We start from the raw sequence: 25,576 nt of genomic DNA, 5'->3' as shown, positions 1-25,576 counted from the left end.
AAATCATATTTGCATTACAGTTAATATTGTGACAATACATCTGTTACCCAAAGACTAAGAAGTAATGAGTATAATTTTTTTTTAATCTCATGAAGAAATTGCAGGTAGTCCTTTTAATTGTCATTAACATGCAATAGTTATCTGTATTTTCAGTGAGAAAGTAGGAAGTGTAGGTGATCAGTGGTAGATGGCATCTGAAAATGTTCATTGTTAACAGCTGCATCTTGGAAAGATAAATGTGTAATATCTAGCTAAATTAGGTCAGTGTGAAGTCAGCAAACTACGATTCATTTACTGATCCATTTGGTTCACCTGGCACATCTGTCCTTTGACTTGTTTTTGTAAATGAAGGTTTCTTGGAAAGCAGCCATGCCCATTTGTTGCTATGCTGTCTGCCTTGGGGTACAGTGACAGAGTTCAGTATTTGTGACAGCAACAGTATGCCAGCAAAGCCTAAAATAATTGCTATTCCATTCTTTACAGAAATCAACATTTAGATGCCTAAATGTTTACCCTAGTGTCCTTTTGAAAGATTAGTTGTTGTTGAAAGGGTAAGACAAATTTGGCTCTCTCTCTCTCTCTCTATATATATATATATAATTTGTTTCCTCAGGGTTTAGAAATAGTGTTTCGAGTAGGATTAGCGCTTCTTCAAATGAATCAGGCAGAATTGATGCAACTTGACATGGAAGGGATGTTACAGGTAAGTCAGTACATGATTTCTTGAATGTCTTTAGATTTTACTAAGTGGCTAATAATAAACAGCACTAAGTAGTTCTTTTATTTTTCTTTTGTTGTATCTTAGCATTTTCAGAAGGTCATTCCACATCAGTTTGATGGTGGCCCAGACAAATTAATCCAGGCAGCTTACCAAGTCAAATATAACTCAAAAAAAATGAAAAAGTAAGTATTTATATTTTGATTGTTAGTTATGGTTGAAGTGTATAGGAAATTTAATAGAAGTGTGTAGGGTCCAGGAATGGACACGGTACAGGTTTTCTGATCCCATGCAGACCAGGTAAAGGAGGAGTCAGAGTCCTCAGTGGCTTTTTGCAGGTATTTTATTGGGATTTAGCAGGTACATGGCAGGCAGGAGTGCTGGGGGGCCGGGAGGCTGGCAGTCCTCCCAGCCCTCAGCAAATCTTCACTCTATCTGGGTGCTCTGGCGTTCTCTCTGCTTCTGCTTCTGCTTCTGCTTCTGCTTCTCTTGCTTCTCTCTCGGCTTCTCCTGGCGTCCCCGTGACACCGCCCTTAAAAGCCCAGTCTCAGCCCAGGTGAATCCCATCTACCTATGCCCACACCCTATTCCAGGTGTCCGCCATTAGGCATGCATTTAGAACCGCAAGGTTCCGTCATCTATCCTGATGGTGGGAGGGCAGAAAAGCCTGATACCTTTTACCTTACCCTACAAAGTGGCACAAAGCATTCGAGTGATAAGTGCAATTTTCCTCCTCACTTTGTAGAAAAGTTCAAGATAATCAGTCTTGGCTCATAAAGATTTTTTGAATTATTTAAAATGCGTTAATTAAGAATGACAGCTCTTATTCTTCTAATTTCTAGTACTTAAATCTTAGCCCTTTGTGATAGTTTGCATTCCTGATATTATTTTCTGTGGTATAAGATGCTTTAGAGATAGCAGAATGAAGGTGTAGGGTAAGGAAAAATGTCAGGCTTTTCTGCCTTCTCGCCATTAGGATAGATGATGGATCTGCGGTCTTCAATGCATGCCTGATGGCGGGCACCTGGAGTAGGGTGTAGGCATAGGTAGATGGTATTCACCTGGGCTGAGACTGTGCTTTTTAAGGGTGGCGTCACTGGGACGCCAGTGGAAGCCGAGAAAGAAGCAGAAGCCAAGAGAGAAACAGAGAATGCCGGAGAGCCCAGATAGAGTGAAGACTTGCTGGGGGCTGGGAGGCCTGCCAGTCTCCCAGCCCCCCAACCCCCTTGCCTGCTGTGTACCTGCTAAATCCCAATAAAAGACCTGCAAAAAACCACTGAGGGCTCCAGGACTCCTCCTTTACCCGGCCTGCATGGGATCCTAGAAAACCTGCTAGGGCCTGTCCTGACCCTACAAAGGAAATAAAGATTACAGCAAATATACACGAAATAGAAAATAGAAAGATACTAGTGAAAATTAACCAAACTAAAAGTTGTTCTTTTAGAAGATCTACATAATTGACAAATCTTTAGTTAGATGATCTAAGAAAAAAACCTCAAATTGCTGAAGTCAGAAATGAACACAAGACAGTCTTAACAATTCAACAGTTCTAACAATTCAGCGCAAATAAAAAGCAGTATAAGACAGTTCTGTGAATAATTATTTGGCAACAAATTGGGACAATCTAGATGAAATGGGAAAATTACTAGAAATACAAAACTTGTGAAGACTAAATCAGAGATAATTTTAAAAAATCTGTTTGGATCTCTAGTAAGGACCTTGAATCAGTATTCAGCAGTTTCACAACTAGAAAAGCCCTGGACCTTTTGCTTTACTGGTGAATTCTACTAAACATTCAAGAGGGAACTAGCAGAAGCCCAAGATGACAGCATCCTGAAATGAGCCTCCCCTTTGTCAGCAAAGTAGGTGAAGAGAGTTCTGTGTCCAGGGGAAAAACAAATTGAAAATAGCATTACTACTACATTGTCTACCAGTTCCACTTCTGGGAATATTCCTGCCCTGTACTCCCCGATAAAATAAGGTCTCAAAAGGACATTTTCCATAACCCTGTTCATATCAGCATTATTTACAGTGGCTAAAACATGGGAGCACCTGAAGTGTCCATTGATGGTGAATGGATAAGCAAAATGTATAAGCCAAATACAGTGGAGAAGACTACAGTTCAGCCTTAAAAAGAAAGTTCTGACAGATGGTATAATATAGATAAACCTTGGTGACATTATGCTAAGTGAAATAAAACAGTTACAATAGAACAAAATTTCTATAATTTAATTTGTATGAGATGGTGTTGTCAAAATCATAGAGACAGAATATAAAGTAGTTGTTGCCAGGGCCTGGGAAGTGGGGAAAATGAGCTGATACTCTTTCATAGGTATAGTTTTGGCTTTATAAGATGGAAAGACCTATGGACACATTTGTTGCTGATGGCTGTACAACTTTATAACTATTAAGTACCATTGAACTCTATTGTAAAATGGTAAATTTTTTGTGTCTTATACTACAGAAAAGTCACTGAATTAAATGAGATTGTATGTATTATTTATACATGTATATGTGTACACATGTACACATATACATGTATATACATGTATATGTATACATGCATATGTGTGTGTGTCTGTGTATTTGTCCTCTGAGAAAGAATTTATTTTTAAAACCAGTTATTTAATATTTGGAGTAGTTAAATTTGGTATTAATATTTGGTGGAAATAATTTTTGTATGGTCTATACATTTTTTTAAAGATGACCTTGTACTGATAGGATTGTAAAAGTGGTACATTGCATTTGTCATATCCTACTCTTATAATTGGTGACAGTACTTCAGTCTTATCTTTGATGACCTTGACACTTCCAAGGAAAACCATATATTTTTTAGACTGTTCTTCAATTTGAGTTTCATGATTTCTTTTGATGTTACATTGAGGAGCCCACAAAAGTGAGGTGCTCTTCTCAGTATATCTTAACAGGGAGTACATGATGTCAATATGTATCATTGTGATGTTAACCTTGAACAGGAGGCTCAGATGCTGCCTGCTATATGAAATTATAAATATTGTAATCATTAAATATTTTAGGAGAGCTACTGTAAGACTATTTTTTACCCACTGATGTTAGCATCCATTGATTTTTTTTTTTTTGCCTGTGACAGTTATTGTGTAATTTTGATGGTGATTTTAATATTTGCCTCATTACTTCTACATTTATTAATTGGAATCTTTTGTTAGAAGAGTTGTCTCCTCCAGCCCCATTAAAAATTTCTTTGACAAATTTGGTATATTAAAATTTTTAGTTAAGGTCTAGTTCTGCATAGATATTTTAATTTGTAATTGTAATTTTATGGTTGAATAGAATTTGTTAACTCAGATCTCTGTTTGGTACCTTATATATTACTTTTGAAAGTGTACTTTTGTATAGTTTTTATTTTTGTTATTTGTAATTTTTTTGTAAGAAACCATGTAATTATTCATATGATTTTTCTCATCAAGTTACAAGCTAGGAAAACCTTGTGAAATTATATTTTATGTTAATATATTGTTAAAATTTTATAATTTACTAACTAATTTAGAAATGAAAATATACCTTTATCTTTTTTTCTTCTTCCTAGGCTTGAAAAAGAATACACTACAATAAAAACTAAAGAAATGGAAGAACAAGTTGAAATTAAAGTACGTGTCTTAGAACTTATAAGGGTACTGAACATAATTAAAGTCTGTTACCTGGCAATATAGGGGATTGGTTATGTTGATATAGTTATTACCTATCTCTAGTAAATGAGATGTGTGTGTGTTTATTGATAAAATTCTTTGCCATCCCTCTTGATTATGGTTAAAATAGATACTTCAAAAAATGGAATAATGTGACCAAAGTGGTTTTAATTCTAGTGCAAAACTGAGCAGTTCTTCCCTGTTTCTAGATTTGTTGGCATGTCATCAGGAGAAAATAGATCCATAGGGAAGATACTATTATTCAAGTGTCTTTTGAAAATTGCAGAGAAAATAATCTATATCATGCTGAGACTAATAACTGTATAGTCTAAAGTAGACCATGTAAAGCCATTCTTTTCACTAAAACAAATTATGACTGCCTTACAACTGCAGAAACTTTTGACTAATTCATTTTTTCCATTTCTAAGCAAAGGTTAAAATTCTGAACTACTCTCCAAAGACACCTGTAGATTTGCAGTTTGAAGGACATAAAAATTTCTGTCTGTGCTTTAAAATTCTTATTTATGTCCATTTTATGCATTAAATTCTTAAGTTGAGAATCCTTTGCACTCTTTGCACTGGATGTTAAATGAACTTTATATGGCTTTCATGCTGATGTTTTATGATGTGGATCAATTGGAGAATGAGATGGTGAGGAATTCAGTAATAGGCCAATCCAATTTCTTATCTCTATCTCCTCAAAAGAAACAAAAAGCCATTTTTATTGTTTAGCTCTCTCTTTTTTTTTTTTTTTTTTAAGAATATGTTTGGGTGTGTCTGATTTTTTACATGGACCTGGCAAGAAATTAATGACCATATTATTTGTAATTTATTAGCCATGTTATTCAGCCTTACAATAAAATATCATGCATTACTCAGTCCCACATGTCCTCTTTGTAATGGGGTGGATTCTATTAAACTAGTACTCTTTCTTGCTGGGGTCCTGCTTTAAAGCCTCCTGGGAGACAAACTCTCCTACTTTTCTGTGTGACCTCTTTTTCACCAGCCCTGTCTTCCCATTTCTAGATGTTCCCATTTCTACCACCTGTTCCCTACCAATTGGAAACAGATACTTCTGCATTTTTCAGAGAGAGGAAAAAAAGAAAAATAAACTCTGTGGATATTTTTCCTTCCTTTTTAAAATTTCTGTCATCCCAACTCTGCTCTACCATTTGCTTTTCTTTTAGGTACCATGAGTAAGGGTAATATTAAGTCATACCCTCCACTTCAACCTACTGAAAGTAAAATATACGCCATCCTGAGTGGGGAGAAAGTGTGGGTTATCGCATACCATGAATGTTCGGAACTACAAATCAAGAATGTAAGGATGGGCAGGCCATCCTGTTCATTTCACTATGCTATGTCATTGCAAAAAAAAAAAAAAAAAAAATCACAGTTCTGGAAATAATCACTGCTTTTGAAGACGTTTCCTCTAAAATTAAGTCACATGAATGTAGGAATATCAAGAGGTCTTTTCAAAAAGATCTTTAGCCTTCTTTAACCTATATTTGCAGTTTTTTTTCAAACTTGGCTTTTTAAAAAGGGAAGATTATAGTTCATATACCTCACAAATATTTTCGAATGCCCACTCCATGTGTCTTTGGCAAAAACAGCTGGCATAATATTATGAAAAGAATTGGAAAGAAAAAAGGTTAAAAAAGTTAGTGGAACATAATGGATAAATAAAGTATGCTGATCTCAAAGGTAGTCTGTTCCTTCTCTATATATTTTCTATACAGCTTTTTCTTTCCTTGTTTTAATTTTCATCTCTTTATTCACTCTTCCTAACCCCCAAAGGACAAAGCCAAGACACTTTGTGTGACTGCACATTTTTTGCTTTGTCTGATTTTTCACTTGGACCTGATTATTCATCTCAGTCATAATGCAGAGGTACACTTCATTTACATTTAATTAATTACGTATTATTTGAACTTATCTCTAAAATGAGAAATGCTGCTTTCTTACGTTCTCTTCCCTTCTCCATAAGGTCCTTTTTATAAGGGAATGGGTTCTGTTAATGTAGTCCTTTCTTGCCTTAGTTCTCAAAAGCCTTCAGAGGCATAGTCTTATTCCATTTCTTACAAAGCAAATAGTAGTATGATTAAACAATTTGACATGGAAGTAAAAAAAATGAGCTTTTGATGTTGTAAAATATGTTTGAGTGTTCCATTGTTTTTGTCTTAATTGTCTAAGACCATTGGGTTGGTGACCTTTATTCTAATGATTATATCTGTCAGCTCCCTGATCAAGATAAAACTTTGAGGTATTTCCCACTCCTTTTTCTGAAAGTATCATGGGAAGATTTTTAGAATAAGTTTTTCCTTGCGGAGAATTTTACATTTTACTGCGTCAAATTTTTTATTAATAGAAATATCTTTATCAGTATCTTCCAGTCTATTTACATTCCACCTGAGGGGGAGGAGGTAAGAAGTATAAAAATTCTAGCTTATATTAGGGTAACCCAAAAATCTTTTTTTTTAAAGATTTATTTATTTACTTATTTATACAAGCACTGGGTACAGTCAGAAGCGTGGGAGGGTGAGAGAATTCACCAGAGCCAGAGCATGGAGCAGAGTAGACAGAAGGACCGAAGTACACTGCTGAGGGGAGCAGCGGGTGGCAGGAGAGGTCTGCACGCCATGTGGGACCCTCATCCAGTGGCTGGGGAGCAGCCGGGGAGCAGCCGGGGATTGAACCGGTGCTGCAGAGGCTGCGGGCCCCTTTGCAACCCAGCGCTCAACTGCTGTGCCACCTGGGAGGCCCCTAACCCAAAAATCTTTAAAAAGCAAAACCTTTATCCCCCCACTCTTTTTAAGACAGACGTGGATTGCTAATCTAGTAATTAAACGTGTGCTTTGGGACACATGTAAAGATGTAAAGCACTGAAAGTGGTATATTAAATTCTTAATAATAGCCTTATGAAACAGTTCTTATCTTTCCATGAAGAAACTAAACTTCAGAAAGCTCACCTAATGCTAGTCATCACATTGCTAGAAAATGATGATATTAAGGATTTAAACTCCAGTTTATGTTATTCTAACACACAGTTTATGTGTGTTCTTCACTGCATACATGTGTTGCTTTCCAAGAGACTTTAATGTACTAGGATATGAGAAGAATTTGAATGCCCATTTTTCAATGGCGTTACTAACATTTACAACTCCTACTATGTAGCCATTAGTACAACAGCATAATTTATTTGAAAGTTATTCATTTAACATATTTAAAGTGCCTACTTTGTGCACAAGTACTGCTATAGGTGCTTGAGATATATTTATGAAACAGACCATTCCTGCCCCATGGAAATTATATCCTACTATGGAAATCAGGCAATAAATAGAAAACTAAAATGCAGTATTTTAGGTGATAAGTGTTGAACAGGTGAAAAGGTACCTTAGGGGAGGGAAAATAAAATGATAGTGTTTGGACTGAAAATTTAGAGAAGTTGACCAGGTTACTTTTGAATAAAGACCTAAAGGAAGTGAGGGAGCTAGATACATGGAAGCCTGGAAGAAGAGGAGAATTTGGTCAGAGGGATGCCAGTTGAGAAATAGGTCATTTTGGATGCGCCAACATGAATGACGTGATTGGGTTCTACATGTGTTATAAAGGTAACACTGACAGGTTAAATGTAGAGGTGTGAGAAGAATGGGAATCAAGCATTTTGACCTTATCAAATTGAAAAGTGGAGTTGATGATACCTGAGATGGAGAGCCTATAGAAGACCTGGTTTGGGAGGAATACAAGAGCCCAGAGTTTAGGGTATTTATGTATTAGATGCCTAAGAGCTGTTCAGGTAGCCCCTTGAATATTTGGAGTTGGAGTTAAAAGAGGATGGGCTAGAAATATAAATTCCATAGTTACTGATACAATGGCAGTGTTAAGAACCATGAGAGTGGATGAGATTATGTCGGTAATGAGTGTAGCTAAAATAGAGTGTTCGAGAACTGGGTCTGAGAGTCGACCAGCATTTAATGGTTCGGGAGACAAGGGTAAAGCAGCAAAGCAGGAGAACACCAGAGACATGTCGTAGAAGCCAGGAGAAAAGAATCTTTCAGGGGAAAAAAAAAGGATTTACTGTATCATGCTGAAGAAAAGTTTGGGAGGTGAGGATGGAGAAGTAATCATTGGCTACATCTCCAGTTTATTGGCATGGAGATAACTAGAAAGAGCAGAGAACTTGTGGTAACTTAAATTTGACTATAATGGAATGAGACAAAAAATGGAGATGCAGGTATAGACTATCTTTCAGGAATTTGATGTAAAGAAGAGAGAAATGGAACAGTAGCTAGAAAGGTTAGTGCTGTTGAGGCCTTTTGTTGTTGTTGTTTTCTGTCCTTTTTGTTCAGATGGGAAAAACAACCACATGTTTTTAGAGTGTAATCAAGTGGGAACATTCAATGATAGGGGATAATTGCTGGAGTCAACAGAATATGGGACTTAACTCCATCTAATAACATGAATAGTTAGTCCACAGTAACAGAAGTGAATGTAAAACATATGGGCACAAATAGAGTAGAATGTGATTGTGAGAGCTTATGGGGTTCTCTTCTGATTGTTTCAATTTTTTCAGTAAAATTATAAGCAAGATTGGTTCCAGCAAATGTGATTAAAAAAAAGATACTAAAAAATTAATGAGAAATCTGTCAAGTGATAAATTGTAGTCATTAACTTTCTTACATGTTAGTAATAAACGTTCAAAAAATACCATGGAAAAAAATCCCATTTAAAAATGAAAGCATATATAAAAGTCTAAATGGAAACTAAGATAGAACCTAAGAAATAATGAAAAACTGCATTTTTAAAAGATGAATAAAAAGGGGTACACGAATAACTTCATTCTGTATAAAGCTATGAATTTCCCCATAAAATACACATTAACCTATCCAGTAAAATATAATTCCTTTTGATAACCCAGAGCAATAAAAAGGACAGACACAGATGTGTTTATTTACAGTAGGGGTTCCACCAAACAAGTATACTAAGTACTAAAGGAGCGAAAGGAAAGCGAAAATCTATAATGATTGAAAATTTAAGAAATGTCATACATGCTAAGAATTGATAATTTGTTTAAAAAGTGGTATTAAAAAATTTAGTAGCTGTTGGAGAACAAAATCTATTTTTTTTCTTAAAAATTTTTTCACTTTTATTGAAATACAATTAACATATGACTTTGCATTAAAGTTAACTCACTACAACTTAGTGAGTTTGTATATGTAAACATTGCAGTATGATTATTACAGTAAGGTTTAGTACCACATCCTCACAATTACAGTTTTTCTTATGTGGTTAGGACTTTTTTCATTTGTACTTTTTTTAATTGAAATAACATTGCATTATAACATTATATAAGGTTTCAGGTGTGAAATCATGTATATACTATAATATATTAAGTTCACCACTAATTGTTCAGTTCTGTCCTTCACCATACAGTTGAGCCCTTTTACCTAATTTACTTATAGTCTAAATGTTTTTATTTAGTTCATCCACTTTTTTGTCTCTCTACATACCCCATTATGAGTAAAATCATACAGTGTTTGTCTTTCTCTGTCTTTTTACACTAAGCATAATACCCTCTATTTATTTACAGCAAAATTTCAGAAGATTTAAAGGGGATGTGAGGAAATCCAGGTGAAAGCTTTTAGTTCTAAATTTTACTATTTTAGCTCTTTCTATTGAAACACTAACTTTGTTCACTAAATTGAACTTAACTTTCTAAATCTTTTAGAATAAACAAAATGTTACATTTTTTTGGATGAAATATTTTAAGACATTTGGAGAATCACATTTGTTTCTTTGACTTTTCAGATTTTAACAGCATTTAAGAATTGCTTGTTTGTGTTATTCACACTATATACATAAGTAGCCTAAAAATAAGAAGCATTTATTCTCAAATTATTTTGAAGTTTGAGACTAAACATAAATTAATATCCATATCAAATAATCTAAATGTGTTCTAGTCAGTTGAACACAAAAATCTAATTTGCAAAAGTTATCTTTATAATAACTCTTAAGATTTGTTTTTTCCAATTTGAGGTTCATTTATTAAGAGATAGTAATTCCTAGGGTCTTTTATTTCCTTGGCCCAAGAGCCTTATTTGTTATATAAGCTTTTTTATTTTTCACTGGCAGAATAATAGATTGAGTTGATAGAATTTTCTTAGTAAAATATTGTAGTAGGAATTTAAAGGAAGGTAGTGTAGGAAAAAGGCTGGATTGAGGTTTGCAACAAATTGGTACCAAAGGTAGGAGGGGTTTTCAAAAGACAGTGATAGGATCATGTATGATAACAATTAGGAGATTCCAAAAAGGAGTAATTGATTGGGGATTAATGTGAAATTATATTGGTGAGATATGCAAAAAGGAGATGGCATTTTTTAAAATGTATTTTAGACTTAATACTTAATGGCAGTAACTTGATGGACTTTGGTATTGAATAATTAGGAACTAAGTTTTTTTAAATCAGTTTTACTTTTTGGACTATGAGTAAATGATAGTAATAACTTTTAATTTTCTTAAGTTTTTTTTTAATAATTTTTTAAATTTTAAAAATTTTTTTTATTATTTATTTTAAATAGAGGCATGCTTTATTTATTTATTTATTTTATTTGTTTGTTTGTTTTGTTTATACATGCACTGGGTACAGTCAGAAGCGCGGGAGGGTGAGAGAATTCACCGAGCTAGAGTGGGGAGCAGAGCAGGCAGAAGGACCGAAGTACACTGCTGAGGGGAGCAGCGGGCGGCAGGAGAGGTCTGCGCGCCATGTGGGACCCTCCTCTGGTGGCAGGGGAGCAGCTGGGGATCGAACCGGCACCGCAGAGGCCGCAGGCAGCTTTGCAACCCAGCGCTCAACCTCTGCGCCACCAGGGAGGCCCAATTTTCTTGTTTTTAAGCAATTCATTTGATGAAAACAACTGATTGTATTTTCAGGAGTAAGAAATTTTGCAACTTGGTATACATATTATATATGTGGAGCTTGGTCTAGTTTTAAACTATGAGTTGATATATATCCTGTGAGCATTTATTTTTTTATTTTCTTGTTTACTTGATAGACATTTTAAAACTCTAGATAGCTTTTGTAGGAGATGAATTTGTTCGAATCTTTTCTATTTAAAGAGGGTATACATATATATGAAAATATGAGTTGTGATAGGTAATAAAAAGAAAGGAGTTATTGCTGCATGTACTGTAACTTTTAAGTCATAGCTGGAATAATATATGGTTATTTCCTTTGCAGTGGATTTGTTACTCTTAGCCTTTAAGAATTTGATAGTAAGTAACCATTCTTTAGGCTCCTTTTTTATTTATAAAAAGTGGTACATTTTTAGATAGCTCTTTTTCCTCTCAGGGATGTTTGCAAACCTTTCTTTGTTTCTTTTTTTTCTTTCTCTCTTTCTTTCTTTACAGAGGTTACGCACAGAAAATAGACTTTTAAAACAGCGCATTGAAACATTAGAAAAAGTAAGTAAATGACTGTATGGGAACTTCTGCTGAATGTTACTGTATTGTTTTCTCTCTGCCTAAAATAAAAACATGAAATCTCTCATGTCTCTGTAATTGTGGCATTGACTGCATAGTTTGCCTAACTTACTCCTACTTAACAGTATAACAAGTGTTTACTAAAAATCGGTCACTAGTCTTTGAATGTCATAGTTTAAACTAAGGTTATTATTAGAGTAACAGATTGATGTCATTTGTTTTCTTTACATTTAATCTCTAAAAAATATGTTCTTTGGAGGTAACCTAATTGAAAATCCATTCTGTGTAGTGTTTTAAAGATACATTTCAAATGTTGCCCTGATTTTCTAGGGCAACATGACAATGTGACAGTGACTCCTGTAAGAACCAGGATTGCTTTAAGTTTAGTGATAATGACTGACTTTTTATATAAAAACACTTACTATGATTTTTTTTTCAAACACATGGAAATTGTGCTGAAACTTTTGGTTCTCACAATATTTTGATACCTTTCATTACTTCTTCTATTTCATATAAAACAATTGGGCAAATATGGAAATGCATTAGTTTCATATCGTGCTTTTGATGTGATGTCATTTGTGGTCTTGTTTCTGATGCTATAAGAATGTATTTGAATAAAAATATAGTTAAGGGTTTTGGTTTATTAAAAGAAAAATGTCTTGAATTCACAAACTCTTGGTGTTTTTTGTGTTTATTTGTTTGTTTGTTTGTTTTAACCAAAGATAAGGGTATAAGCAGGCTTAAAAGTACTACTCATGATATTGCCTAGTATCTTAAACTTTCATGAAAATATGCAATTCTATATTCAAGAAAGAAATTAATGAAAACAAGGATAGCTTGAATAATGGTCTTTTGTTTGAAAGTATTCATGGTTTCTTATTAAATAACACTGAACAAGGACAGGATGTTTATTACATTTTTTTAATAATAATTGCAGGTATGTTAATAATTGCAAAAATAGTTTTCCTGTATTTCTTCCATCTTACTAGAGATGTGCCTCTACCAAAAGGTTGAACCTAATTGCAAGTCATTTTAATTACAGACCTTTTTTTCACTAAGCACAGTTTAAAATATACATCTTCTGAGGTGGTCTTTTCTCTTTGGATAAGACATTTAGAGTGAGTCATTTTCACAGAGAGCATTTTTCTAATTCACAATTGCTTCAGAATGATAAAAGTGCTATAGGAAGGTGTTAAGTTTGGGATTTGCTTTAGAAAATGAAGAATAGTTTTTACTGACTTCGATGGCCTAGATGTGTTTTTTAGCACTTAGAATTCTATAAATACTTATGGTATCAATTAAATGCTGTAACCAAAAAATTTACTCATTTATTGCTGGGGTTTATTATGTGGAGCTCGTTAATTTCATTTGTCATATTTTTCTTGCTTTGCATCTTTGGAAGTTGCTATTGCACAAATTGCTGTCATACTTTATAAGTGAAGTTGCTTACTCAAATTCCTTCTCCCTTTCATATAAGTGGCTTAACAATATGGCTGAATCTAAAAATAAAGATTTAAAGGTATGCTTCAAAAGAAGATATTTGCTTGTCCTGAATAATGAAAAAAATTCTTAGAATTTATGTTTGGTCTCTTCTAGAAGCACATGATTTTCTGCATTTCACCCTTATTTTGATACATGTTTCTTACAGTTTAAGAGTAAAAGCACATTATATAACAATAGTTTAAAAATCTAAACATTTAATTACAATGAAAAGTAGGTGGAATTTGGGTATGCTTTGTTTCTTCCTATTCCTAATTTTATCACCTTTATTTCTTTCTCTGATATTTCTATCTGAATTTTTCCTTTTGTAGGAAAGTGCTTCCTTGGCAGATAGATTGATACAGGTATAGTTTTTTGTTTGTTTTTTGTTTTTTTTTTTAGCATTTTCTCTAACTTTAAAGGAAAGTCCTAAACCTAGCATTCATATTTTTAATGCATGCAATTTTACATGCATTTTCCTAGAAATAAGTTTTGGGTCATACATAGGTGTAACCTTAATTTTTGGTAACATGTAATCTTGGTTTATTAAAATAAATATCTTTTGCACGTTTTAAAGCTAACCTTATTTTAAAATATTTTTTCCAAAAATGACAATCAGTGAATTCTGAGAAATCCACTGCTATTCCTTTAAAATTTTAGTCCTGCATGTGCAACTCAGTAATACTGCATGAACTGAATTTTTTATTGACTGAAAGAATTGTTCTTTAGATTGTCAGATGAATTTTTTTACTTCGTTTCCCTCAATTTGCTGGAGCAATAATGAGCTGCTGGCTAATAACTACTTAAAACTATTCTATTCTCTGAGGTGATTTTTTTTTTTAACATACCAAAGTAAATAAATAACTAAACCTCACAAAGCAGACCTTTCTTGAATCTATCCTAAATTGCTTTACACACACAAAAATTATGTCCTAAGGGACAAGTGACAAGAGCCCAGGAGGCTGAGGAAAACTACCTCATAAAACGGGAGTTGGCCACCATCAAACAGCAGAGTGATGAGGCCAGTGCTAAGCTGGAGCAAGCTGAAAATACCATCAGGAAGCTCCAGCACCAACAACAATGGGTAAGGAGTCTATTAGTGCTGTTTTTCTTGCCTTTCTCATTCCCTTCCCTTTAAACCTTTTTTTTTCCTGCACAATTTTTGTGCTCTTGTTTTGAATAATTTTGTTTCTATTTTAAATTCATTCTTAGTCAATTTTATGTTCTATATAAGTTTAGGGGTCTTGCTGTGGTAGAAAGACTCCTCATTCTGACTTTTTTCTCCTGTCCACACAGTTTTGTTTAGAAATAGGTAATATTTTCTTTCCTTATATTATGTTTTAAGTCACAGAAACTAAGTGATGTATCTCAGACCTGCTTTTTAGACTTTTGAAATCTGTTTCATAAAGATATTTGCCATGGAAATTTTAATTTTTTTCTAAAGATTTATTTATTTATTTATACAAGCACTGGGTACAGTCAGAAGCACAGGAAGGTGAGAGAATTCACCAGAGCCAGAGTGGGGAGCAGAGCAGGCAGAAGGACCGAAGTACACTGCTGAGGGGAGCAGCGGGCGCGGCAGGAGAGGTCTGCGCGCCATGTGGGACCCTCGCTGGTGGCCAGGGATTGAACTGGCGCTGCAGAGGCTGCGGGCACCAGGGAGGCCCCAATTTTAATATATTAACTTCAGCAGATGAAATATTACCAAACATGTAGAATATATGTAAATCTAATTTAAAACTTTGATAACATGCTAATTTATAAGTTATGAAATACTGTAGCCTTCATGTACCACATCAAGATATTAAATAATTGGTTAAGGTATATGTTTACATTTTCTCAGGAAGAGAGAAGATTTTAAAATGAAAAGAACTTAAAAAAAATTATGTTAACTAACTTAGGGAACTAATGAACTGCTCATTATACAGCTTACCTAAGATATCTTTTGCAATTTAGACATCCTTCTCCATTGGCAGTAAAATCAGTAGTGTGATTTTAATCAAGAATATGAAGGTTAAAAAGAAAACCCATCTGTTTATCCTTGAAAAGATATTTCTTGTTTCAATTTTCTGTTCTCAAATAGGAGCTGGATTGTAGCATGAATAGGCAGAAAAAGTGCTAAACCTAGAATATGTGCCTCTAGAAGGCAAATAGAATGACTTCAAAATTGGACATTACTTTATTCAGTATAAAATTATGAAATAGCATCAACATGTTGGTATAAAAATCAGGAAACTAAAAGCTAAAAGAAAAAAAATTCACAATTGAAAAGGCCGTAACATCAATAATTTGTTGGGTTTTTTTTTTAGTTTTTATTTTTTAGCATCCAGTACTTTATTTTTATTGATGTCACATTGGTTTATATCATTATTTGTATGTCAGAACAGATGTTTTTACCGCAGTGTACCTGCCACTGGGACACCCATAGTTCACCTCTATAGTTCATTGCTCTCACCCCTCTGGTAGCCTCAGTTCTGTAGTCAGCCTTCTATGGTTAGTTCTTGGTTTGTCTTTAACCTTTTGTTTGTTTTTTCTGTATTCTACATATAAGAGACACTATCCAGCATTTGTCATTCTTCTGACTTATTTCATTTAATATCATCACCTGCAGTCATGTATATTGCCAAAAATCACAGTAGTTTATCTTTTGTGGTAACTGAGTAGTAGTTCATCATGTGCATATACCATATCTTCTTTATCCATTTCATCTGTTTTGGAGCCCTTAGGTTGTTCTCAAGGCTTGAATATTATAAATAGTGCTACAATGAACATAGGATTACATGTTTCCCTTCAATTTGCATTTTTGTATTCTTTGGGTAGATACTTGGAAGTGGAATTGCTAGGTTTCTTTGAGAAACCTCCACACTGTTTTCGAAAGGGGCTGGACCAGTCTCCAGGCCCATCGACAGTATAAGAGGTTTTTTTTCCTCCACATGCTCAACAGCACTTGTTTTTTGGTCTTTTTGATATGGGCCATTCTCACTGGTGTGAGGTAATATCTTATTGTGGTTTTTATTTGCATTTCCCCAACAATAAGTGATAATGAATGTTTTTTTACCTGTTGGCTATCTGTATTATCTTCTTTGGAGAAGTGCCTGTTTAGCTGATCAGCCCATTTTTTGGATCAGGTTATTTATTTTCTTTATGTTGAATTGTTAGAGTTTCTTTGTAAATTTTTTTTTTTTAATTTTTTTTTGCATAGAAGAACTGGGGTGTGAGGGGTGAGAGGATTCACCAGAGACGGAGTGGGGAGCAGAACAGGTGGATTTACTGAAATACACTGATAAGGAGAGCAGTGGGTTAGACAGGAGAGCTCTGCTGTGCCATGTGGGTTAGCTCCCTTTGTTTTAGTGACAGTTTCTTTTTCTGTGGAGAAGCTTTTTAGTTTGATGTAATCCCAATTATTTATACTCTTTTGTCTCCCTTGCTGCTGGAGACATCCACAAAAAAATCTCTGAAGCCTGTGGCGTAGAGTGTTTTGCCTATATTTACTTGTATATATTTATGGTTTCTAAGTGTTTTATTCATTTTGAGTTGATTTTTGCGTATGGTTTGAGGTCGTGGTCTAGCTTCATTCTTTCATTTGCAGCTTATCCTTTTTTCCCAGCACCACTTATTGAAGAGGCTTTCCTTGTTCCATTGTGTATGTTCTTGACTCCTTTGTTAAAAACTTACTGTCATAGCAATGAGAGTTTATTTCAGGACTTTCAATTTTATCTCATTGCTTTGTTTGTCTTTTTCTTCCAGTGTCATATTGTTTCGATCACTGTAGCTTTGTCATGTAATTTGAAGCTGGAAGTATGATACTCCATTTTTCCTCTTTTTTTGTCAGCATTGTTTTGGCTATTTGGAGTCTTCTGTGGTTCCATATGAATTTCAGTATTATCTGTTCTATCTCTTTGAAGAACAACATTGAAACTTAGATAAAATTTATGTTGAGTCTGTATATTGATTGAGTTGGGTGGCCATCTTGACAGGGTTTATTCTTTCAATTCACGAGTAAGGGATATCTTTCTACTTCTTTCTATCTTCTATTTTAAGTGTCTCATAGCTTCCTTTGTATAGATCTTTACCTCCTTTTAGTTTACTCCTAGGTATTTCGTTTTGGGGGTGTAATTATAAATAGGCTCATTTTCTTAATTTCTTTCTCTTTTAGCTTATATTTGTTCATAGAACAGCAACTCATTTTTATATATTGATTTTGTAACTGCCACTTTGTTGAACCGATTTGTTGTTCTGAATAGTTTTTCATTGGACTATTTACGAATCTCTATGCATATTATCAGGTCAGCTGCAAATAATGATAGCTTACTTCTTTCCCAATTTGTATTCTTTTTATATCCTTCTCTTGCCCTAGTTGCTCCAACTGGGATTTTCAATACTATGTTGAGCAATAATGGTGAAAGTTAACATCGTTGTCTTGTACCAGATCTTAGAGGAAAAGCATTCAGCTCTCTTACCATTGAGAATGATGTTAGCTGTGGGTTTGTCATGTGGGTCCTTTATTATGTTGCGATATGTTTCATTTCTCCAGTTTTTCAAAGCCTTTCATCATAAGTGAATGTTGAATCTTATGTTTTCTTGGCTGGCATCTGTTGATACAATCATACTGTTTTTAGTTTTCCTTTTATGTGGTGAATTGCATTGATCGATTTTTGCGTCCCTGGTATAAATCCCACTTTAAATGCTTTGTTGGATTATATTTGCTAGGATTTTGTTGAGGATTTTTGTGTTTATTAGGAAAGTGAGTCTGTAGTTTTCTTTTTTTGTATTTTCTTTGTCTGGTTTTGGTATTAGAGTAATATAATGTGTTTGGAACTATTCCATCCTTATTTTTGAAAAGAGTTTGAGCAGGATTGGTATTAGCTCATCTTTGAAGTCTTGGTAGAACTTACTTGTGATGTCATCTGGTCCTGGGCTTTTGTTTTTTTGGAGAGTTTTGATTACTGTTTTAGTTCCCTTGCTTGTAATTGTTGTATTTTTGTTTTTATTTCTTCCCTGTTCATCTTGAATCATTATATGGTTCTTAGAATTTGTCCAGCTTGTTGAGGTTATTGAACTTACTGACATACAAATAGTCATAGTAATATCTTCTTATCCTCTGAATTTCTGCCAATGTTTGAAATGTCTGTGACTTCTCTTTCATTTCTGATCCTGTTGCGTTTTCTCTCCTTATTTCTTTGTGAACCTAGCTAGAGGTTTGTCTTATTTTATTATTTCAAAAAGCCAGCTTTGGGTTTCATTAATCTTTGGACTGTATGATTTCTTTTATTTCTACTCTCATTTTTATTACTTCATTTCTTCTACTGGCTTTTAGGTTTTGTTGATTTTCTTTTTCTAGTTCTTGAGGTGAAAGGTAAGGCTATTTATTTGAGCTCTTATTCTTGAGTAATTTTTTCCCTGTTATTGAAGATATTTAATAAAAATGAATAGAAGAGTGGTAAATTAACAATAAAAAGATGGCACATCAGATTCTTTGTATGAAATACCAAAAATAAAAGCATAAAAATAGGAAAACCAGAACATGTTGGGAATTAAACTAAACTGAGTTATACGTGCCATATAATTTTGTTATAAAGATAATTACGATATTTACTTTCACCATAAACTGCAGTCATAATATGTAAGAATCATTACTTTGGGTTGGTTTTTTTTTTTTTTTTTTTTTTTTTTTGCATAGTTTTTTCAATATTGGGCCTCCCTGGTGGTGCAGGCGGTTGAGCGCAGTGCTATGAAGCTGTCCTCAGCCTCTGCAGTGCCGGTTCTATCCCCACCGGCCTCAGAGCCACCCACATGGCGAGCAGACCTCTCCTGTCTCGCCCTCATCTGTGTATTTCATCAGTCTGCCTGTTCTGTTCCCCATGCTATCTCTGGTGAATCCTCTCACCCCCCGCTTCTCTGGCCTGTACCCCTGCTCTTGTATAAATAAAAAATAAATCTTAAAAAAAAAGTTTTTTCAATATTGAGACCTGTAAGTAGATGTCTATCAAAAATATAGAATGTTGTTTATAATGAAAAAGTTAAGTGGGAATCAAAAATAATGAACTGAAACCCTTGAAAATTGCTAAGTGTAACAAAAAAATATCTTAGTGTTCCTTTCAGGGACAAGATAGACCCACATTTGGGGCTAAGATAGAACAAGGAGAAAGCAAATCTCTATACTTTAGTTTTGTTTCCATTTTTTTTTTTTTTGTCACTAAGCAGATGTTCTTTTAAACTGGTATAAACTGTAAAACATCTAAATCAGCGATGCAGAAAATAGGTGAAAATAAGAGAATCTTGGATAAATTTCCAATTTTAAAGCAAAGTACATATACATAGACATTAAAATAACTTATAAAATGATCATAGCAATGTTATCCTTGAAGTGTGGTAGAGAGCAAGGTACTAACGATGTTGAGGTGGGCAAATGTAGCTCTTACACTAGGTAATAATGGCTAGCTATCTGCAAAGAGGATCAGTGACTTTGATGCTTCATTTAAAATTTCTAGAATTCTGGTTTGTGAACAATTAGAAAAAGTTAACTTACTAAAAACCAACTTACTATGTATGTCATAACAAATTAACTTTGTTTCTTCAATTAAAAAAACTGTGTTAAGTGCCATTGTTATTTGGTAGGCTTTCTCATGATATATTCCTAGTCAAGGCACAGAAATATAGATGAAAGTAGTGACTTAATGGGTTTTATAGGTAATTAACTTTATCAAGAGGCTATTCATATTCAAATGAAGAGATGTCTGAAGTCTGTCTTCTGTGCCTATGCTTTGATTATAATTTCTTATTTAAATCTTCATACACAGAGTGTGTTTAGGAATTTCACACATGAAATATTTCAGAAATGTAGTTAATGTGTTGCTTGATGAATTAAGATTCCAAAATATCTAGTCTATTTAGAATTAAAAACTAAAAGATTATTTCAAAGAAATAAATCTGAAACCTTGTCCTTGAGTTTAAGATTCAGAGATATATCTTAGTGATATTTTTTGTAACATGGACCTAGAAGTACAGTCTTCTGTAACATGGACCTAGAAGTATAATGACCTAATTCAGGTTTAAGTAGCTTGCAGAGAACTTGTGTTATATCTGGATTTAGGAATGCATGTCTCCTAATAACAGAAGAGCATGACGCTGAATTGATACAACTGAAAGGTGAAGTGGATCAATACATTGAAATCTTCAATATCAGTGTCAGTAATTGATAAAACAAATAGGTGGAAAATCAGTATGAATGTAGAAGACCTGTACAGTATTATCAAACAATTTGACCTAATGGGCATTTATGGAACACTTTACGAGTAACAACAGGATATCTATTTTTTAAGCGTACATGATTTACAATGAAAGAACATAGCCTGATCATAAAATAAAACTTTAACAAATTTAAAGTAATTGAAATCATACAAAGCTATCTTCTTTGATTCAACAGTTTTTACTTAGAAATTAATAATAGAAACTTGGAAAATCCCCCAATATTGTAAATTTACAAAACATTATAGATTTTTACCTGTGTGTCAAAGAGAAACTCTCAAGGGAAATCAGAACATATTTGAATTAAATGAAAATGACACATTAGCAAAATTTGTGAGGTGTGCCTATATCGTGCTTATTGCAAAATACATATCATTGAATACTTATATTAGAAACGGAAATGAAAGTCTCAAACTAATAATCTAAACTACTCCCTTAATATAAGACCAAATTCAACTTAAGCCAAGTAGAAATAACAAGTAGCAAAAGTAGAAATCAATGAAATTAAAACCAGTGTAAACAAGTAAACATAAATGGAGAAAATCCATGAAACCAAATGTAGGTTATTTGAAATGATCAAGAAAGTTGGTAAAATTCTGTCTCGACTGACTAAAGAGAATAAACAATAACCACTGTCAGGGATGACACTGACTTTTTTTTTTAAAGATTTATTTATTAATGCATACAAGAGCTGTGGTGCAGGCCAGCGGTGTGGGGGGTGAGAAGATTCACCAGAGACAGAGTGGGGAACAGAACAGGCAGATTGACCAAAATACACTGGTGAGGGGAGCAGTGGGCAAGTCAGGAGAAGTCTGCTGTGCCATGTGGGTTGCTCCCTGGCTGGCCGCGGGATCGAACTCGTGCTGCCGAGGCTGTGGACTACTTCATAGGTTGTTGTGCCACCAGGGAGCCTGACAATGACTTTTTATAGCTGTAGACCAGTTGTCTCATTTTGGGCTTACCTGATTCCTTCCTCAGAGTGTTATATTTCCTGTAAACATTACAGGAAATTCAGTAGATTCAGTTAAACATTTCAAACATTTAGATGGTAGGTAGTGTAAATTTTGTTGTTTTAATTCGGGAAGTACATAAGTTCTCATTTTTCTTTTCTTAAAAGATTTATTTATTTATTTATACAAGCACTGGGTACAGTCGGAAGTGCAGGAGGGTGAGAGGATTCACCAGAGCCAGAGCGGGGAGAAGAACAGGCAGACTGATGAAGTACACTGCTGAGGGGAGCAGTGGATCGAACCGGCGGCTGTAGAGGCTGCGGGCAGCTTTGCAGCCCAGCGCTCAACCGCTGCGCCACCGGAGAGGCCCAAGTTCTCATTATTAATGAGGCTGAGTTTAATTATCGTGCTGTTTTTACTTTCTTCCTTACAAAGGCATGGTTTCTTATAAGTAATCTATTGAAAGTACATTTGAACTAAATAAATATTTTGTTCTCTTTTTATCTAATGGTTAACATATACTGATTGGGTATCCAAAATAGTGGTTTTAAAATTTTCTCATTTTCTACACTTATCAACAAATGTTCTATGTAAAAGACCCTTTCCCTCCTCCTAAATCTCTCTTACTCGTGAATTCTTCTGTATCATTTGAGATTTTTGACTTTTGTTTGCTGTTTCATTTATTTTTAATGATTTTCATGCTATTGGTACAATGATATTCCATATTATTCTATGGAATAATATATTATTTTACAATAATATATTAAGCTTTTGAGCAGCAGATTTTATTTTATTTTATTTTATTTTTATTTAAATTTTATTTATATATTCCCCATACAGTTACAAACCCCTTATTTTGACCCCATAGTGTCTCTGGTTCATAATTGTTTGCTGATTTTGGTATTTTCTTTCTTATAGTTATTCTTTTTCCTGGTCCCTTATTTAAGTTTTCTAGATTCCTGCTATGAGTGAGACCATCTGGTATTTTTCTTTTTCCTTTCTGGCTTATTTCGCTGAGCATGATCCCTTCCAGCTCCATCCATGTTGCTGCAAATTGCATGTGTTTATCTTTTTTGAATGCTGAGTAATACTCCATGGTGTATATGTACCACATCTTCTTGATCCAGTCATCTATTTTTGGGCATTTGGGTTGTTTCCAAAGCTTAGCTATTGTAAACAGTGCTGCTATAAACATAGGGGTGCAGGTGCTCTTTGGAATTGATGTTTCTGTGTCCTTTGGGTAAATACCTAGGAGTGGAATTGCTGGATCATATGGAAGCTCTATGTTTAGTAGGTCCAGAAATCTCCACACAGCTCTCCATAGTGGTTGAACCAGTTTGCACTCCCACCAACAGTGCAGGAGAGTTCCTTTTTCTCCACATCCTCGCCAACATTTGTTGTTGCTGGTTTTTTTAATATGTGCCATTCTCACTGGTGTGAGATGGTATCTCATGGTAGTTTTGATTTGCATTTCCCTGATTACAAGTGATGTTGAACATTTTTTCATATGCCTGTTGGCCATTTACATTTCCTCTTCAGAGAAGTTTCTTTTTAGCTCTTCTGCCCATTTTTTGACTGGATTATTTTCTTTGTTTTTGTTGAGTCTCATCAGCTCTTTGTAGATTTTTGTGATCAGTCCTTTATCATTAGTGTTGTGTGCAAAAATGTTCTCCCAGTCGGTGGGGTTTCTCTTTGTTTTTGTTATTGTCTCTTTTGCTGTGCAGAAGCTCTTTAATTTGATGTAGTCCCAGCTGCTTATATTTGCATTCACTATCACTGCTTTGGATGATGTGTCTGTAAAGATGTCTTTGATGTGCATATCACGTAGTGTTTCGTCTATATTTCCTTCTATGTATTTTATGGTTTCAGGTCTTATGTCTAGTTCTTTAATCCATTTTGAGTGGGTTTTTGTGCATGGTGTTAGGTAGTAGTCAAGCTTCATTCTTTTGCATGTAGTGACCGAGTTTTCCCAGAAAAATTTATTGAACAAACTTTCTTTGCTCCAATGCATATTCTTTGCTCCTTTGTCAAAGATTCGTTGGCCATAAATCTGTGGGTTTATTTCTGGATTTTCTATTCGATTCCATTGGTCTGTGTGTCTGTTCTTGTTCCAATACCATGCAGTTTTGATGATTATGGCTTTGTAGTATAGTTTGAAGTCTGGGAGTGTGATGCCTCCATTCCCTTCTTTTTTTTTCAGGAGAGCTTTGGCTGTTCGCGGTTTTTGGTGATTCCATATGAATTTCATCAATAATTGTTCTATTTCTTTGAAGAATGACATTGAAATTTTTATTGGAATAGCATTGAATCTGTATATTGCTTTTGGTAGAATGGCCATTTTAATAATCTTTATTCTTCCAATCCATGAGTAGGGGATGTCTTTCCATTTTTTTGTGTCTTCTTCTATTTCTTTTAACAGTGTTTTATAGTTTTCTTTGTATAGGTCCTTTACAACTCTTGTTAGATTTATTCCCAAGTATTTGATTTTTTTTTTTGTTTCGATAATAAAAGGGATGGTTTTTTTGATTTCTTCTTCTTCAGGTTATTGTTTGTGTATAGGAAGGCTACTGACTTTTGCATGTTGATTTTGTATCCTGCCACTTTATTGAACTGAGTGATTAGTTGAATTAGTTTTTCTGTGGAGTTTTTGGGGTTCTCTATGTATATTATCATATCATCTGCAAATAGTGATAGTTTGACTTCTTTTCCTGTTTGGATTCCTTGTATGTCTTTCTCTTGTCTTATTGCTCTGGCTAGGACTTCCGGTATTATGTTGAAAAGCAGTGGTGAGAGTGGACATCCTTGTCTTGTTCCAGATCTTAATGGAAATTTGAGCAGCAGATTTTAAAAGGTGAATTATTAATTAATTTTCAGAATTGATATTCTTTAAAAAGCCTTTATGCAGTACACTTATTGGGTGATTATTTTTTTTTAAGATTTATTTTTATTTATTTATACAAGCACTGGTCACAGTCAGAAGCGCAGGAGGGTGAGAGAACTCACCAGAGCCAGAGTGGGGAATAGAACAGGCAGACTGACAAAATACACTGCTGAGGGGAGCAGCGGGTGCGGCAGGAGAGGTCTGTCACCCCATGTGGGACCCTCACCAGCGGCCGGGGATCAAACCAGCGCTACAGAGGCCACGTGCAGCCTCGCAGCCTACCTCTCAACCACTGCGCCACCAGGAGAGGCCCTATTGGGCAATTATTTTTAACAGTTCTGTTTTATTTTATTTTTTTAAAGATTTATTTATTTATTTATACAAGCACTAGGTACAGTCAGAAGTGCGGGAGGGTAAGAGAATTCACCAGAGCCAGAGTGGGGAGTAGAGCAGGCAGAAGGACCGAGGTGCACTGCTGAGGGGAGCAGCGGGCGCTGCAGGAGAGGTCTGCGCGCCATGTGGGACCCTCACCTAGAAGCCGGGGATCAAACCGGTGCTTCAGAGGCTTGAGGGCAGCTTCGCAGCCCAGCGCTCAACCGCTGTGCCACTAGGGAGGCCCAATAGTTCTATTTTATGCTGACTCTTGACAGTTTGATAGTTTTGATTTTCAAAAATGATCACGTTTACCTGTTGATTTTAGTATTTAATTTACTAGCTAAGTTAATATTTACTAGTTTAGTACACTAAACATTTTATATTAAATAATATTCAGCAAGCATTAAGATTAAATAATACCAAGCATTAAGATTAAACCACCCTTTATAAGTATTTGTTTTACATGTTCTACATCATCTTCTCCAGGTATTACATAAAGGATCTGTAATGTAGTTGCATATCTGATTCTTTCGCCTTTAAGTGTGATTGGGCACAAGTATTTCTATGCTGGATAATTTTTCCCAATGAGACTAACTGTATTTGTTTAGCTGTTTCTGTTTAAAAGCTCTTTGCCCCACACATGACTAATTATCATTCAGGTGTCCTGAATAAGCAAGTATTTATAACAGCTCTCTTGGCTCAGAGTAGAACCAAGGAGAATTATAACAGTTTATAATGAACACTGAAAGGACTAGTTTTTGAAGTTCTTGGGATGTTTGTA

General features: G+C 34.6%; 1 protein-coding gene across 6 annotated transcripts in view; it reads left to right on the top strand.

The window, feature by feature from the left end:
• EVI5 (ecotropic viral integration site 5) overlaps positions 1 to 25,576 on the top strand; it is a gene marked incomplete at both ends in the record, with an annotated part of 175,135 nt that overhangs the window by 52,945 nt on the left and 96,614 nt on the right. For 4 of the 6 annotated variants that reach the window (XM_084243965.1, XM_084243964.1, XM_084243962.1 and 1 more), the window contains 6 exons: positions 614 to 703; positions 806 to 903; positions 4,284 to 4,344; positions 11,791 to 11,844; positions 13,674 to 13,706; positions 14,279 to 14,425. In XM_084243965.1, the coding sequence (XP_084100091.1) occupies positions 614 to 703; positions 806 to 903; positions 4,284 to 4,344; positions 11,791 to 11,844; positions 13,674 to 13,706; positions 14,279 to 14,425 (483 nt within the window). The remainder of the gene's footprint in view (positions 1 to 613; positions 704 to 805; positions 904 to 4,283; positions 4,345 to 11,790; positions 11,845 to 13,673; positions 13,707 to 14,278; positions 14,426 to 25,576) is intronic. The other 2 variants (XM_084243961.1, XM_084243966.1) reach the window with 2 other exon arrangements.

The sequence above is a fragment of the Talpa europaea genome (assembly GCF_964194135.1).
Source record: "Talpa europaea genome assembly, chromosome: 9".
NCBI classification, from domain to species: Eukaryota; Metazoa; Chordata; class Mammalia; order Eulipotyphla; family Talpidae; genus Talpa; species Talpa europaea.
Note: the sequence above shows the minus strand (reverse complement) of the source record. Positions and strands in the feature narration are given on the sequence as shown.